This window comes from Mustelus asterias, chromosome 1, assembly GCF_964213995.1.
Source record: "Mustelus asterias chromosome 1, sMusAst1.hap1.1, whole genome shotgun sequence".
NCBI classification, from domain to species: Eukaryota; Metazoa; Chordata; class Chondrichthyes; order Carcharhiniformes; family Triakidae; genus Mustelus; species Mustelus asterias.
This window is the reverse complement of record NC_135801.1, coordinates 195,355,440-195,370,777: the sequence shown is the minus strand read 5'-3', so window position 1 is coordinate 195,370,777 and position 15,338 is coordinate 195,355,440. Positions and strand designations below refer to the sequence as shown.

The window sequence follows — 15,338 nt, the reverse complement described above, 5'->3', positions numbered from 1 at the left end:
AGCTTAATATAAGGTAGGTCCATTCAAAAGTCTGATGGCAGCAGGGAAGAAGCTGTTGAGTTGGTTGGTACATGATCTCAGACTTTTGTATCTTTTCCCCGATGGAAGAAGACCGAAGAGAGAATGTCCGGCGTAGGTGGGGTCCTTGATTATGCTGGCTGCTTTTCTGAGGTAGCAGGAAGTGTAGACAGAGATCCCAACCCTGTAACTGCTATGTACCACTTATCCTGCTGAGACTTTTAGTTGACTATTAGTCTTTATCTTGAACGCCTTTCATTGAGCCCATTCTTCGAATACACTTTTATTTATCCAGAAGGTGCTATAGGTCTGTTTTGGCATCGACCAATCTTTTGACAGCACTCCAGTTAAGCTTTACCTTCCCCAACCATGGAGAACACATGGAATGGTAGGGAGTGGGATAGCTTGACCTTGGTTTCAGATGAAGGTCGGCACAACATCGTGGGGGGAAGGGCCTGTTCTGTGCTGTACTGTTCTATGTTCTATGAAAGGCAACTTCTCTGTTTGTCCATTCAACTCTACGTTGACCATAATGACTCGTGTGTGTGTGTGTCCTTAAAATCACATTAGTTGGTTTGAAAGAAATATGCTTCCGTTCTTGTTGGTACATAATCTCAGGAATTAATGATACAGCAGCACCTGTATCAACCTCAATTCTAATAGACAGTGGTACTGTCTGAAGTTATTCATGACGGTCCACCTTTTCAGCTTTGCCTCCCGCCTGAGGTTTAGTGATCCTCAGGTTAAAATCACCACCAGCCAGCTCTCCTCCTCAAAGGGGAGAACAGCCTTTGATCATCTCAGACTATAGTGGCTTTATCTTTTAATAGATTGTCCACTTAACTTCAGAATCACCCAGAATCTATGTGATTGACCTTGTATGGATAAGACATTCAGATGGAGCTCTTCATCATATTTCTGGACATTTTCTTCTTCACAGTTCTAATTCTTTCCTTCCATCTTGTAAATTCTTTTTGTAGAATGCAATTTGTTCTTCTTGAAGGTACCGAGATTCTTCTTCTGAATATCCTTCTCGGGGAAGCTGGCCTAGCCCAACAAGCTTTTGCAATGTGAGCCATTTTTCCACAATTCATGCATTGACTATCTTGCTCCAGAATTCACTTGCTGAATGGCCCGGTCTGGAATATCTATGACATGCTTGTTGCTGTTTTGACTTCTTATGAACAGTTCCCAACTTGTGGATCTTCATTCTTGCAAATTGTGAATCCTCTTTAGCAGTCAGTTCCATTGACACTACAATTTCCACTGCTTTCTTTAAAGATATCTTCTTTGGATGGCCTCATTTTCAAGACCACAAACTGGACGATCTCAAAGAGTATTTTCTAACAACCTACCAACAAATTGCGCAATACCTTTGCCTCCCACTTGATTCCTTCATAGAAATCATAGAAACCCTACAGTGCAGAAGGAGGCCATTCGGCCCATCGAGTCTGCACCGACCACAATCCCACCCCACATATTTACCCGCTAATCCCTCTAACCTACGCATCCCAGGACTCTAAGGGGCAATTTTTAACCTGGCCAATCAACCTAACCCGCACATCTTTGGACTTCAGTGGAACCTGAACCATTCCATGATGATCAGTGGCTTTGGAAAGTAATGCCCTTCAAGGATCTTTGTCAAGTCATCGTAAGTTTTGGTTCCTGCTTTTACTAGATGAACCACGAAGCAAACTGTAGGTTTTAGATCCCATAGTACTGAGAAAAACTGGTGTGAAAAACATGTCTGCAATTTTATTCACTTGTACAAAGTTCTGAAAATGCTCGGTGTAGGAACGCCATGATTCTTCATCTTCATTGAAAGTACTGAATTGACCTGACCTTTCTCCTGCAGGCCTCAACAACTTGACTATATATTTCTTACATCTTCCCTTTTTACCCTTATACGGTTAACTTGACATTTTTTTTTCCAAACAGCCCCAGCTGTATAGCAGCATTCCTTCTTTTTAAATATGCCAGATAATGCCTGGAATCTCATCTTCTCTGATCAGAAAAACCCCTTTGTTTAAAATGAGACAGAGCTTTTTCTTACTTGGTCTTCCTGGCACTAAAGAACAAAGAAAATTACAGCACAGGAACAGGCCCTTCGGCCCTCCAAGCCTGCACCAACCATGCTGCCCGACTTAACTAAAACCCCCTACCCTTCCGGGGACCATATCCCTCCATTCCCATCCTATTCACGTATTTGTCAAGACGCCCCTTAAAAGTCACTACCGCTTCCACTACCTCCCCCGGCAACGAGTTCCAGGCACCCACTACTCTGTATAAAAAATCTGCCTCGTACATCTCCTTTAAACCATGCCCCTCGCACCTTAAACCTATGCTCCCTAGTAATTGACTCTTCCACCCTGGGAAAAAGCTTCTGACTATCCACTTTGTCCATGCCTCTCAATCTTCTATCAGGTCACCCCTCAACCTCCATCATTCCAGTGAGAACAAACCAAGTTTCTCCAACCGCTCCTCATAGATAATGCCCTCCATCCAGGCAACATCCTGGTAAATCTTTTCTGCACCCTCTCCAAAGCTTCCACATCCTTCTGGTAGTGTGGCGACCAGAATTGAACACACTACTGGTGCGGCCTAACTAAGGTTCTATAAAACTGCAACTTAAAACTTAAACTCAATGCGCCGGCCGATGAAGGCAAGCATGCTGTATACCTTCTTGACTACCTTCTCCACCTGCATTGCCACTTTCAGTGACGTGTGTACCTGTACACCCAGATCCCTCTGCCTATCAATATTCTTAAGGGTTCTGCCATTTACTGTATATTTCCTATCTGTATTAGACCTTCCAAAATGCATTCCCTCACATTTGTCCGGATTAAACTCCATCTGCCATCTCTCCGCCCAAGTCTCCAACTGATCTATATCCTGCTGTATCCTCTGATAGTCCTCATCGCTATCCGCAAATCCACCAACCTTTGTGTCGTCCGCAAACTTACTAATCACTAGCACTTTATTCTTTAATCAAATTGTTGCATCTCCCCTTTTAGTGTTCGGGACCCACAATGATTTTATCTCCTACTTTGATCTTTTCTCAATGAAAGAAAATCCCTACTCGCTGCCAATTTTCTTACTGTAATGTAGTGTGTTAGGGGTTGGGTTTTACACACGTGGATTCAAAGTAACACACAACAGGTTTTATTGAAAGAGCTGTTCTCTGCTTTGGACAGAGTACGTATGAAACTGAAAGTAAAACAGCAGCCTGTGGAAACACCCTAACGGTATCACCATCAAATCATGTGATCAGCTCTTAAAGCAACCTGCAAGCCTTTTAAATATATAATGCGGGGGGGGGGGGGGGGGGGGGGCGGCGGGCTTGACAGGGTAGATGCTGAGAGGATGATTCTTCTTGTGGGAAAGTCGAGGACCAGAGGATATAATCTCAGAGCGAGGAATCACCATTTAAAATAGAGATGAGGAGGAATTTGTTTTCTCAGAGGGTAGTGAATCCGTGGAATTTTTTACTGCACAGAGCTGTGGAGGCTGAGTCATTAATTTTGTTCAAGCCTGAGATAGACAGATTTTTTTATCAGTACGGGAATCAAGGGTTTATGGGGATAAGGCAGGAAAGTGGAGCTGAGAATGATACCAGGTCAGCCAATCGGTGAATTGTTGGAAAAACCCATCTGGTTCACTAATGTCCTTTAGAGAGGGAAATTATCGTCCTTACCTGGTCTGGCCTACGTGTGACTCCAGAGCCACAGCAATGTGGTTGACTCTCAACTTCCCTCCAAGGGCAACTAGGGATGGGTAATAAATGCTGGCCTGCCAATGACGCCCATGTCACACGAATGAATAAAAAAAATGGCCTACTTCTGTTCCTATATCTTATGGTCACATTCCCACCTAGTTTAGGTTAAGTAGTCGTACAAAAGGGCCTTAATGTCTTCACTAATGGGATTTGAGACTGACAGGTTGCCATCCCATTCCTGCACACAGCCACCTGTGTTGCTCTGTAACAATGACAATCTTTACTGTTCTACCCAGTTGAACTCAAAAGACAATTCTGCAGGTGCAAAGTATCATATTACAGATCAGTCCTCTGCCACTTCAGGCTCTCAGCGGCCCTGCTCTGATCCAATGCGGCCACATTATGAGACACAAACATAAAATTTGACGCACTGTCATTACATGCTCTTCAGCACCAACACTTTACTCAGTATCCTGCTGGGTTGGCAACTGAACATAGCTCAGTCTGATCTAGAAATGGCTCATCTTTATGAAAAACAAACATTTATCCATCAATGTCCTCAGGTTTGTCGTTCTAGTACTTCACGTGTGAGGTGAGGTGTACCTTATGCAAAACATGCTGTGTCTGAGAGTGACATACTGTGCATCTTGCACTACCTTTCTCTCTTACATAAACTATATAGCCTTTTGGCTAAGATCAAGTGTAGTATGGACAGGCTGCGCTTGGTTGAGGTCATTAGGTTACATTTAAGCTTCATTTGAAGCAATTTTTAAAATCGGCATCGCGGCCTTTTGGCTAAGATGCAAATGAGATCAAGCGTTGGAGGAGGTGAGTCTGCACCTACTCCAATCAGCTTGGCTCATGTAGATCAGGCCCAAGACAGGAGTGTAGGCCCTGTCTTGTCAGCTTGGATCGGAAATGTCTCAACTTGTTGAGACTCTGAATTGGACTTGATTTGATTGAATTGGAAAAGTATATTAAAAAAACTATATAGAGTTGAAAATGTTATGGAGGGGTGGTTTCCGTGTTATTGGTCATAACAGCTGCTCAGTGCCACATGCTTCTGGCACTCACCATCAATGGTTGGATTGTTGAGCTTCCCCACAAAAGCTGTGCAGGAGGGAAATTCAGGCACTGAACCATAACACTTTATCCCCAGTGGGAGCTGCTCCCAGAAATGGTCACTGGGACGTGAAAAATACCAAGGGCAAGATTTTGCAGATTGGAGGGTTGCAGGGCCCAGCAGCTGAAGAGTTGGCAGGGAATGTATCTCTGTCAATCATGGCAGCCCCGCAGCCATTTAATGCTCCGAGGACTCTGCTGCTGGCTGGATTGGAACTCCAGCCTCAAGAGAGCTGCCAGCTGATTGGTCAGCAGCTGTGTAGTCCCCAACAGCGCCACCCACATTAGTGGCCAGAACTGGGACAAGCAGTCCCCAGATTTTAAGTGCCAAAGTTCAGGACGAGGTAAGTGTGGGGGTTCTCATGGTGGAGAAGGCAGGTGAGGCCCGTGAAGGGGGGAGGGCGGGGGAGAAGAAGCACCTGGGAGGGTAGAGGACAGAGCTGGGTGGAGGGATGAAAAAGGGGCCCTTAAGGGATGCGCCCTCCACCTTCCTGTCAAAGGCGTGAGCAGGATAACATGCTGGGCTTTTACCCACCCCTGAATTCCTACCCCCAACATCAGAGCGGGTAAGAAGTGGTCCTTAATTGCCCACTGAAGGGCCTCAATTGGGGTGAGTGCAGGAGGACCACCCTGGGCCTCTCCGTTCCTACCCCACAGTAAAAATGCTGACAGATTGGGGCAAGCAAGATGGATTTGTTTTTTTACTGGTTCCCCCAGCCTACAAACCCACCAGCCAGAGACTATAAAACTCTACCTCAGATGCTGGTTACCTGCATGCACATCCTTTTCCCTGCAGTTCAGACAGCCTTGCATGCAGGCCATGACATGTTTTCAAACTCCAGTCCTCACAGCCTGTGACCCTGAACATATTAAAAAGAAAACCGCAGAGCTGTCTCTCAGCAGCTCGCGGTGGATTTTACAGCCAATATATGTGTCAACAACAGGGGTGGGAAAAGGCAGTTCAGCAAATGACTGTCGAAAGATGCAACTCAAAACCAACATTTTTCGAGTAAAAACAAATCGTTTGACAATTTGCAAAGGCATTGTGCAAATCCAAAGTTCAGTTTTCACTCCTAATTTTACCTTTAGCTATACCTTGTGAAGAGATGTCTTTAACCTGAGGGCACAGGCCAGATTGCTCGTACACATTTTTGATTAGTATAAAATATGTTTCTGCTCACTCTCCTCTCCACCCCCAACCCATAGACCATAAGATATGGGAGCAGGATTATGCCATTCAGCTCATCAAGTCTGTGTTGTGGGATGAAATTGGTCTTTATCAAGACAAATTATGCCAAACCATTTTCCTTCCAATGCCCGATTTTCTTTTACAACATTAGCGCTTATTTAGCACTTGAAGACTGATTTTCCCCTCCTTCCTTTCAGGTGGAACTTTCAACTTTAGAGGGACTTTGATTGAAAGAATAATCAGGTGGAGTTTTTAAGGGGCAGTTGAAATGAACTAACTCAGCACAGGCTGGGAAATTGGCTGCTGTGTTTCCTGTAATTCAAGCAGTGACAATGCTTGAAAAGTACTTCATTGCATAGAATGTCCTGAGCTTGTGAAAGGGGCTGCATAAATGCGAATCTTTCTTTCCTGTTGTATTGTCTCATGGTGCTCTCTTTGTGTTGCTTTAACTGACTGAACTAATGGTGTTAGATAGGCTAAGGCTCAGTCCGGATCCCATGCACCCTATCCATCCTCTCCCAGCAGTGGTCTTTACATGAATGAAACATAGGTATGCCTTTGACCACAGTGGTGCCTGGGCACTGCAGCTGACATAGGTGCTGACAACCAAGAAATCTACTTTTATTTGAACCTTGGGAGCGAAAGCCGTATAATAGGGCAGGTGGAATCAAATTGGCAAATGTCATGTTTCCAGTCACCAGGGGCTAACATTGTAAATAAAGAAGCCCCCTCCACCTGAACCTTGTACATAACACAGGTTTCCTTATCAAGGAGAGAAAGAATTTCTTCTCACAGAGGACTGTTAGATTTTAGAATTATCTTCCATTAAGAGCAGTGGAGGCTGGGTCACTGAATATTGCTTGGGTTGAGGCTGTGGGCAGCACGGTGGCACAGCGGTTAGCACTGCTGCTTACAGCTCCAGGGACCCAGGTTCGATTCCCGGCTTGGGTGACCGTCTATGTGGCGTTTGCACATTCTCCCGGTGTCTGCGTGGATTTCCTCCGGGTGCTCCGGTTTCCTCCACACTCCAAAGATGTGCAGGTTAGTTTGATTGGCCATACTAAATTGCCCCTTAGTGTCCCGAGATGTTTATGTTAGAGGGATTAGCAGGGTAAATATGTGGGATTTCGGAGATAGGCCTGGGTGGGAGAATTGTCGGTGCAGGCTCGATGGGCCGAATGGCTTCTTTCTGCGTTGTAGGGATTCTATGAATATATCCAAGGCTGGATATTTGGATTAGACCGATTTTTGATCGAAAAGGGAGTCAAGAGTTAAGGGAGAGTGGCAGGAAAGTGGAATTAAGGCCACAGTCAGATCAGCCATTATTTTATTGAATGGGGAGCAAGCTTGATGGGCTGAATGGTCAATTCCTGCTCCTATTTTTTATGATACTATTCATAATCCTTATTATTTTTACTTTAAACACTGGGGCACACTATGCTCTTCCAGCTCTGATGCTGGGTTCCGATCTAGCCCACATGAATAGGATGAAAGAAATTTCTCTCCACTTTCAATAGAATCATAGAATTCCTACAGTGCAGAAGGAGGCCATTCAGCTCATCGAGTCTGCACCGACCACAATCCCACCCAACCCTTATCCCCATAACTCCAGGTATTTACCTTAGCTAGTTCCCCTGACGCTAAGGGTCAATTTAGCATGGCCAAGCCACCTAACCCACACATCTTTGGACTGTGGGAGGAAACCTGAGCATCCGGAGGAAACCCACGCAGACACGGGAAGAATGTGCGAACTCCACACAGACAGTGACCCAAGCCAGGAATCGAACCCGGGTCCCTGGCGCTGTGAGATCGCAGTGCTTACCATTGTGCCACTGTACTGCTCCAATATTGTCCTTACTTGAAAGAATTCTGGGGCAATCTCAAATTGATTCCAAGTAAACACAAAGTTATATGTGTATATGCTAAAGTGCCATCAATTCACCATCCCACCCAAAGTACAAAGGTAGCTGATCAAAGCAGAATATCTAACACAAAATGTGATGTTACACTTAGAGGAGCAAATGCTGCACGGGCTAAGTCATAGAGTCATAGAGGAGATGAGGGGGTTAGCTTATGAGGAGAGATTGAGTAGATTGGGCCTGTACTCGTTGGAGTTTAGAAGGCTTAGGGGAGATCTTATAGAGACATATAAGATAATGAAGGGGCTAGACAGGGTAGAAGCAGAGAGATTCTTTCCACTTAGAAAGGAAACAAGAACCAGAGGACACAGCCTCAAAATAAGGGGGAGTCAGTTGAGAACAGAGTTGAGGAGGAACTTCTTCTCTCAGAGGGTAGTGAATCTCTGGAATTCTCTGCCCATTGAAGCAGTGGAGGCTACCTCGTTAAATATGTTTAAGTCACAGGTAGATAGATTTCTGATCAATAAGGGAATTAAGGGTTATGGGGAGCAGGCGGTTAAGTGGAACGAAACCACTATCAGATCAGCCATGATCTTATTGAATGGCGGGGCAGGCTCGACAGGCTAGATGGCCTACTCCTGCTCCTATTTCTTATGTTCTTAAAGAATAAGTTATTGCATAAATTACTCCGAGACATTCAACTACCAGTATGTGATAGGGCCATATAAATGAAATATTTTTGATTACAAATGGAAATATTCACAGAAAACAAAGTTAACAGCATATCCCAGAGCTATTGAAAGATTTTTTGGCATATAATCATTCTGTGCAAAATAATTTTCTTTGTCCCCTGCCTATTAAAGTTTGGAAAAATACAGCTGAATTTTCAAGACCTATCAGTGCAGCAAACCACCATGTTTAAACATAGTACAATAGGGAGTTGTGATGAAGTGAGTGGGTTTTTAAAGTCTGAATATTGTCACAGGAAGAACGAGGAAGGTTATTTTGTCATCACTGGGTCAAAGTTCCTACCCAACACCATTACCATGGTGATGACAAAAGTTCAGAACTCAAAGTTTAAATCCCTCGAACCAGATTTCTGTCCTGCCATAGTACTGAAACAGCTCTCAAAGTCACAAATTACATCCCATGTGACAAAGGTAAACTTTCCCTTCTTGTTTTTCTTGACTGGTCAGCTACCTTTGACACAGTTGGCCATACCATCCCTCACCAAATCCACTGCTGATTTAATTTATTATTGTCACATGTATTGGTATAAAAGTGAAAAGTATTGTTTCTTTGCGCGCTATACAGTCAAAGCATACCGTACATAGGGAAGGAAAGGAGAGACTGCAGAATGTAGTGTTACAATCATAGCTAGGGTGTAGAGAAAGATCAATTTAATGCACGGTAGGTCCATTCAAAAGTCTGATGGCAGCTGGGAAGAAGCTGTTCTTGAGACAGTTGGTACGTGACCTCAGACTTTAGTCTCTTTTTCCCGATGGAAGGAGGTGGAAGAGCATATGTCCAGAGTGCGTGGGGTCCTTGATTACGTTGGCTGCTTTTCCGAGGCAGCAGGAAGTGTGGACAGTGTCAATGGATGGGAGGTTGGTTTGCATGATGGACTGGGCTTCGTTCACGACCCTTTGTAGTTTCTTAGACAGAGGAGGAGCCATACCAAGCTGTGACATGACCAGAAATAATGCTTTCTATGTGCACCTGTAAAGGTTGGGGAGAGTTGTAGCGGACATGCCAAATTTACTTAGTCTCCTGAGAAAGTAGAGGTGTTGTTGGGTTTTCTTAACTATAGCATCGGCTTGGAAGGACCAGGACAGGACATCTAAAAACTTGAAGATCTTGACCATTTCTATTTCATCCCCATTGATGTAAACAGGCACATGTCCTCTGCTACTATTCCTGAAGTTGATGACTATCTCCTTCGTTTTGTTGACATTGAGGGAGAGATTATTGTCACTGCACCAGATTTTCTATCTCTTTTCTGCACTCCATCTCGTCATTGTTTGAGATCCGACCCACTACAGTTTGTCATCAGCAAACTTGAAAATCGAGTTGGAGGGGAATTTGGCCACACAGTCATAGGTGTATAAGGAGTATATTAAGGGGCTGAGGACACAGCCTTGTGGGGCACTGGTGTTGAGGATGATCATGGAGGTGTTGTTGCCTCTCATTAGTGACTGAGGTTTCTGGGTTAGGAAGTCTGGGATGCAGTCGGAGAGGGAGGAGCCGAGCCCCAAGCCACGGAGTTTGGAGATGGGTTTCGTAGGAATAATGGTGTTATTGTTGAGTTTAGTCAATAAATAGGAATCTGACATAGGTGTCTTTGTTATCTGGGTGTTCCAGAGTTGAGTGTAGGGTCAGGGAGATGGCGCCTGCTGTGAACCTGTTGCGGCGGTAGGTGAACTGTAGTGGATCCAGGCAGCCTGGGAGGCTGGAATTGATTTGTGCCATGACTAATCTTCCGAAGCACTTCATAATGATGGATGTCAGAGCCACCGGCCGATAGTCATTAAGGCATGCTGCTTGGTTTTTCTTTGGTACCGGGATGATGGTCGTGTTCTTGAGCAGATAGGCACCTCAGATTGGTGTAAAGAGAGGTTGAAGATGTCTGCAAATATCCCCGCCAGCTGATCTGCGCAGGATCTGAGTGCACGTCTGGGTATCTCACCCGGACCAGTCGCTTTGAGGGTTGACTTTTGAGAAGGCTGCTTTGACGTCTGCAATGGTGATCTCGGATACAGGTTCGTCTGAGGCTTCCGGAGTGGGGTGCGTGCTCTCACTGACTTCTTGGTCAAAATGGGCATAGAATGGGGAGGGGTGCATTGGTGCCGGTGATTTTACATGCCTTCATATCTTGGCCTGTTATGTCTTGCAGACCTTGCCATAATCGGCGGAAGCCTATGTGGCGAGACTGGGACTTTAGATTGGTCTGGTACTGTCTTTTGGCACCTTTGATGGATGTCCTTAGATCATAACTGGCTTTCTTGTATAGTAAGAGTTTTAACAACGCCAGGTTAAAGTCCAACAGGTTTATTTGGTAGCAAATACCATTAGCTTTCGGAGCGCTGCTCCTTCGTCAGATGGAGTGGAAATGTGCTCTCAAACAGGGTACAGAGACACAAAAATCAAGTTACAGAATACTGATTAGAATGCGAATCCCTACAACCAGCCAGATCTTAAAGATACAGACAATGTGGGTGGAGGGAGCATTAAGCACAGGTTAAAGTATTTTTACTTTATATACTTTACATAAAGCACAGGTCCTGTATTGTCTCCAGACAGGACAGCCTGCAAGTCCAGGAGGCAAGCTGTGGGGGTTACTGATAATGTGACATAAATCCAACATCCCGGTTTAGGCCGTCCTCATGTGTGCGGAACTTGGCTATCAGTTTAACCTGGTGTTGTTAAAACTCTTACTGTGTTTACCCCAGTCCAACGCCGGCATCTCCACATCATGACTACCATTTCTTGTACAGGTCAGGGTTGCCTGACTTGAACGCCTCAGACCTGGACTTCCGCAAGCAGTGGATATCCCTGTTCACCCATAGTTTTCGGTTGGGAAACACATGGATTTGCTTCTTTGGCACACAGTCTTCTAAAACACTTAAAGAAATCAGTTACTGCAATGGCGTACTTGTTCAGGCTGGTCACAGAGGTTTAAATACTGACCAGTCTACTGACTCGAAGCAATTCTGTAGGAGATCATCCAGTTCCTCAGACCAACATTGCATGACTTTCTTTGACAGATTCTCCCATTTCAGTTTTTGCTTGTAGGCTGGGAACAGGAGCACAGCCTTGTGGTCTGATTTGCCAATGTGGGCGGGCGATAGAGTGGTAGGCATATTTGTCTACCAGTGGTTTCGGATGCTTAGGCCTCTGGTGGAACAGGAAACGTGTTGGTGGTAACTTGGTAGTACACTCGAGCTTGGCCTGATTGAAGTCCCCAACCACGATGAACAAGGCCTCAGGATATTTTGTCTCAAGGCTATTTATGGTGGCGTATATTTCTTCCAGCTCGGTCTTCACATCCGCATTGGATGGGATGTAAATTACTGTCAGGATAATGGAGGTGAACTCCTGCAGAAGGTAGCAGGGGTGGCATTTAAGCGTCAGGTATTCTAGGTTCGGGGAGCAGAAACTCACCAGTGCTGCTACATCGAGGCACCACGAGGTGTTGATTAGAAGGCATACCCCCACCTATCCTAGCCTTGCCTGAGGCTGCTGTACGGTCCATTCGGTGGATTTAGAAGTCCTCTGGTTGCAGGGCACCGGAACAGAAGTGAGCCATCTCTCCGTGAAACAGAGCACACAGCAGTTTCTCAGTTCCCTTTGAAAAGTGAGTCTGGCTTTAAGTTTGTCTAGCTTGCTTTCCAGAGATTGGACATTTGCGAGGAGTAAGCTGGGGAGGGGGGCCTTGGGATGCATTGTTCCACTCTCACCTACAGACCTGCACATTGTCCAGGTGAGTGGGACCGCTCTCACCGAGTTTCATGCTCATTTATAAAACCATGGCCAGAGTCTCACTCACAATAGCTCTTTTCCTGCTCCTGCACCATTACCTCTGGTGTCCCCCATAGGTCTATCCTTGACCACCTCCTATTTCTCAGCTACCACTTTCACACATTATCCAAAAACAGTGTTTGTTTCCACACGTATGTTGATGACACCCAGCTCTACCTCGCTGCCACTTCAACTCCTTCATTGTTTAAAGTTTTTAAAGTTTTTTTTTAAAACTAGTGTCACAAGTAGGCTTATATTAATACTGCAATGAAGTTTCTGTGAAAATCTCCGAGTCGCCACACTCTAGCGCCTGTTCGGGTACATGGAGGGAGAATTAGCATGGCCAATGAACCTAACCAGACCGTCTTTCAGACTGTGGGAAGAAACCGGAGCACCCCCATGCAGACACAGGAAGAACATGCAGATCCTGTACAGACAGTGACCCAAGCCAGGAATTGAACCTGGGTCCCTGGCGCTGTGAGCAGCACTAACCACTGTGCCAGCATGTTGCTAAATTATCAGACTGCTTTTCTGACATGCGGTACTGGATGGGTAAATAGCTCCCCCAAGATTCAAGCCTTTGTTTTCCTGTCCAAACTCCGTTCCCTCGCTATCAACTCCATCCCTCTTCCTGGCAACAGTCTGAGACTAAGCCAGACTGTTCGCATCCTTGGTGCCACATTTGATCCCAAGATGAACTTGCGACCAGGTATTCGTGCCAACCCCAATACTGTCTATTTCCACCTCTGTAACATTGTCTGAATTTGCTCCTGTATCAGTTCATCGGCCTCTGAACTTTCATTCATGCCTTTGTTACTTGGAGACTTGACTATTGCTATGCATTATTGGCTGGTCACCCACAATTGAGGTCACCCAAAACAGCTGCCAATGTCTTAGCTCACACTGAGTGTTGCTCACCTATCACCCCAGCACTCATTATACTGGCTCCCAGTCAAGGAATGTCTTGATTTTAAAATTCTCATCCTTGTTTTAGCGCAGATCATTGTGCGACCTCCTCCAGTCCCACAATGATCTGCACGAATCTAATTCGGGCCTCTTGAGCATCCTCGATTTTAATCGTTCCACCACCGGTAGCAGTGCTTTCAGATCGAGTCTGCCCTAAACTCTCAAATTCCCTCCCTAAACCTCTCAATTTTTCTACCTCACTTTCCTCTTTTAAGGCACTTCATAATATCTAATAACTCTGAGCAAGTCATGGTCATCTGGCCTAATATTTCCTTGCATGTCTTGGTGTCATATTTTGTTTTGTAATGCTCCCATGAAGCCCCTCAGGAAATTCCATTACATTATAGGTGTTACATAAATGCAAGTTGTTGCTGTTGTCCATGTGCAACCAGGATAAATGTAGCTTTCATAGAATCCCTACTGTGCAGAAGGAGGCCACTCGACCCATCAGGTCTGCACTGACTCTCCGACAGAGCATCCCACCCAGGCCCTATCCCTGTAATCCCATGTATTTACCCCACTAATACCCCTAACCAACTTTACCAACATCAGTAACCACCATGAACAATTGAAAAAAAAACATCTAAAAGTTCACAATTTTGAGGAACTGGGAGACAGTGAATTATAACAAAGGCCTTGAGTGAGGAACAAAAGGAGGAGGAAGAGCATGCAGAACGGGCTACACGGAGAATGGGATAAATGAGAGAGTGAAATTCAGAAGAACAAGAACCACCATAGCACCGCTATAATAGACAGCAAAGACAGGTTAGATTGTAGAGAGCAGGGTCAACTATTTAGACACTTACCTGCTGGTCAGTAACCCCTGTGGATGAAGCACCATGTTTATAATCTTCTAGAAGCTGAGCAGCTGCTTTAAGATTACTCTGAAAACAAAAAACAAGGGAAAAATACTTTAAAGTAATGAATCAAATCACTTTTTTTTTTAAACCGCATTCTGCTGAGGGGGGCCAGCTGCCACCACTGACTCTGTTGGTAGTTGTAATCACAGCTCGTAACACATTGTGGAAACAATCACTGCTAACAAACACTATCCCTGCCACCTGAGCCTTCCCTTACCATCAGGCCCGTATTTCCCCCTCACTGTGGGAAAGTTCAGGGGTGTGGTGGGGGAGGAGAGAGAAGGGGAAATGAGGAATCTCCTTCTTGCAGTAACGTACCATAGATGTTATGGAAGGAAAAAGAGAAGTGCCGGTTATTTTCCCCCAACACTTATTCTGTAAATTTTTGTTGATCGAGGTGAGGGATATTCAATTTGGAAAATGATCTGTGGCACACCTGCTTACAGCACAGGCTTCCATTCCAACCCCATTTTGAGAACCAAGTATGGAGCCTTCGAACACCAGGTATGAAAATTAAATTCCCACAGATTGTCTCAGTCCTGAACTCAATGTGCACTAATGCAACACTCTTCCCTCTCCGACAACAGCTATTTCTCTGCCCGCTGAGAACAGGATTTCCAACGTAACAGCAGTTTCAATTGTATCTTTATCTCCGATGAGGTATCAGGTATCTCTTGAGATTCAGCCCAGAGTCAGTGCCCTCAGAGCACATGGAACTGAACTGCAATGGCTACGATAATAAGTTAACATATTGTATGGGACTGGTCACATGCCATATTTTGGATTTTATGCATTTTAGATCCTGTACTTTAGTTTACTTTATTTTAGGTATTCAAAGTATGAAACATAAAGTTGTGAACAATGGCCTCTTCACATCTTGCTCTCACCACATTACAGTCAGTGAGCCACTGAAGCGCAAGACCAGTGCGTCATCTACAATATTCAAATCGCTGCATAAAATGACAGATAATGACCCCTATAACAACCTGAACTGAGTATCTGCCACTGGCCTGAAGGCTCCTGCTCTTCAGCTGTCCCTGGGAAATTTAACCAGCAATGGGCAGAAGTCAGGGAACCATCCAGACACATTC

The 15,338-nt window shown here is 45.0% G+C and overlaps 1 protein-coding gene and 1 long non-coding RNA gene across 4 annotated transcripts in view; one reads left to right on the top strand and one right to left on the bottom strand.

Annotated features, from left to right (window-relative positions):
• LOC144501208 (uncharacterized) overlaps window positions 1-15,338 on the top strand; it is a 136,627-nt gene that overhangs the window by 72,629 nt on the left and 48,660 nt on the right. The window lies entirely within an intron of this gene.
• The window catches only part of LOC144501188 (sideroflexin-5-like), a 220,688-nt gene that overhangs the window by 172,636 nt on the left and 32,714 nt on the right, over window positions 1-15,338 (bottom strand). For both annotated transcript variants that reach the window (XM_078224621.1, XM_078224630.1), the window contains exon 3: window positions 14,194-14,271. In XM_078224621.1, coding sequence (XP_078080747.1) covers window positions 14,194-14,271 — 78 coding nt within the window. The remainder of the gene's footprint in view (window positions 1-14,193; window positions 14,272-15,338) is intronic.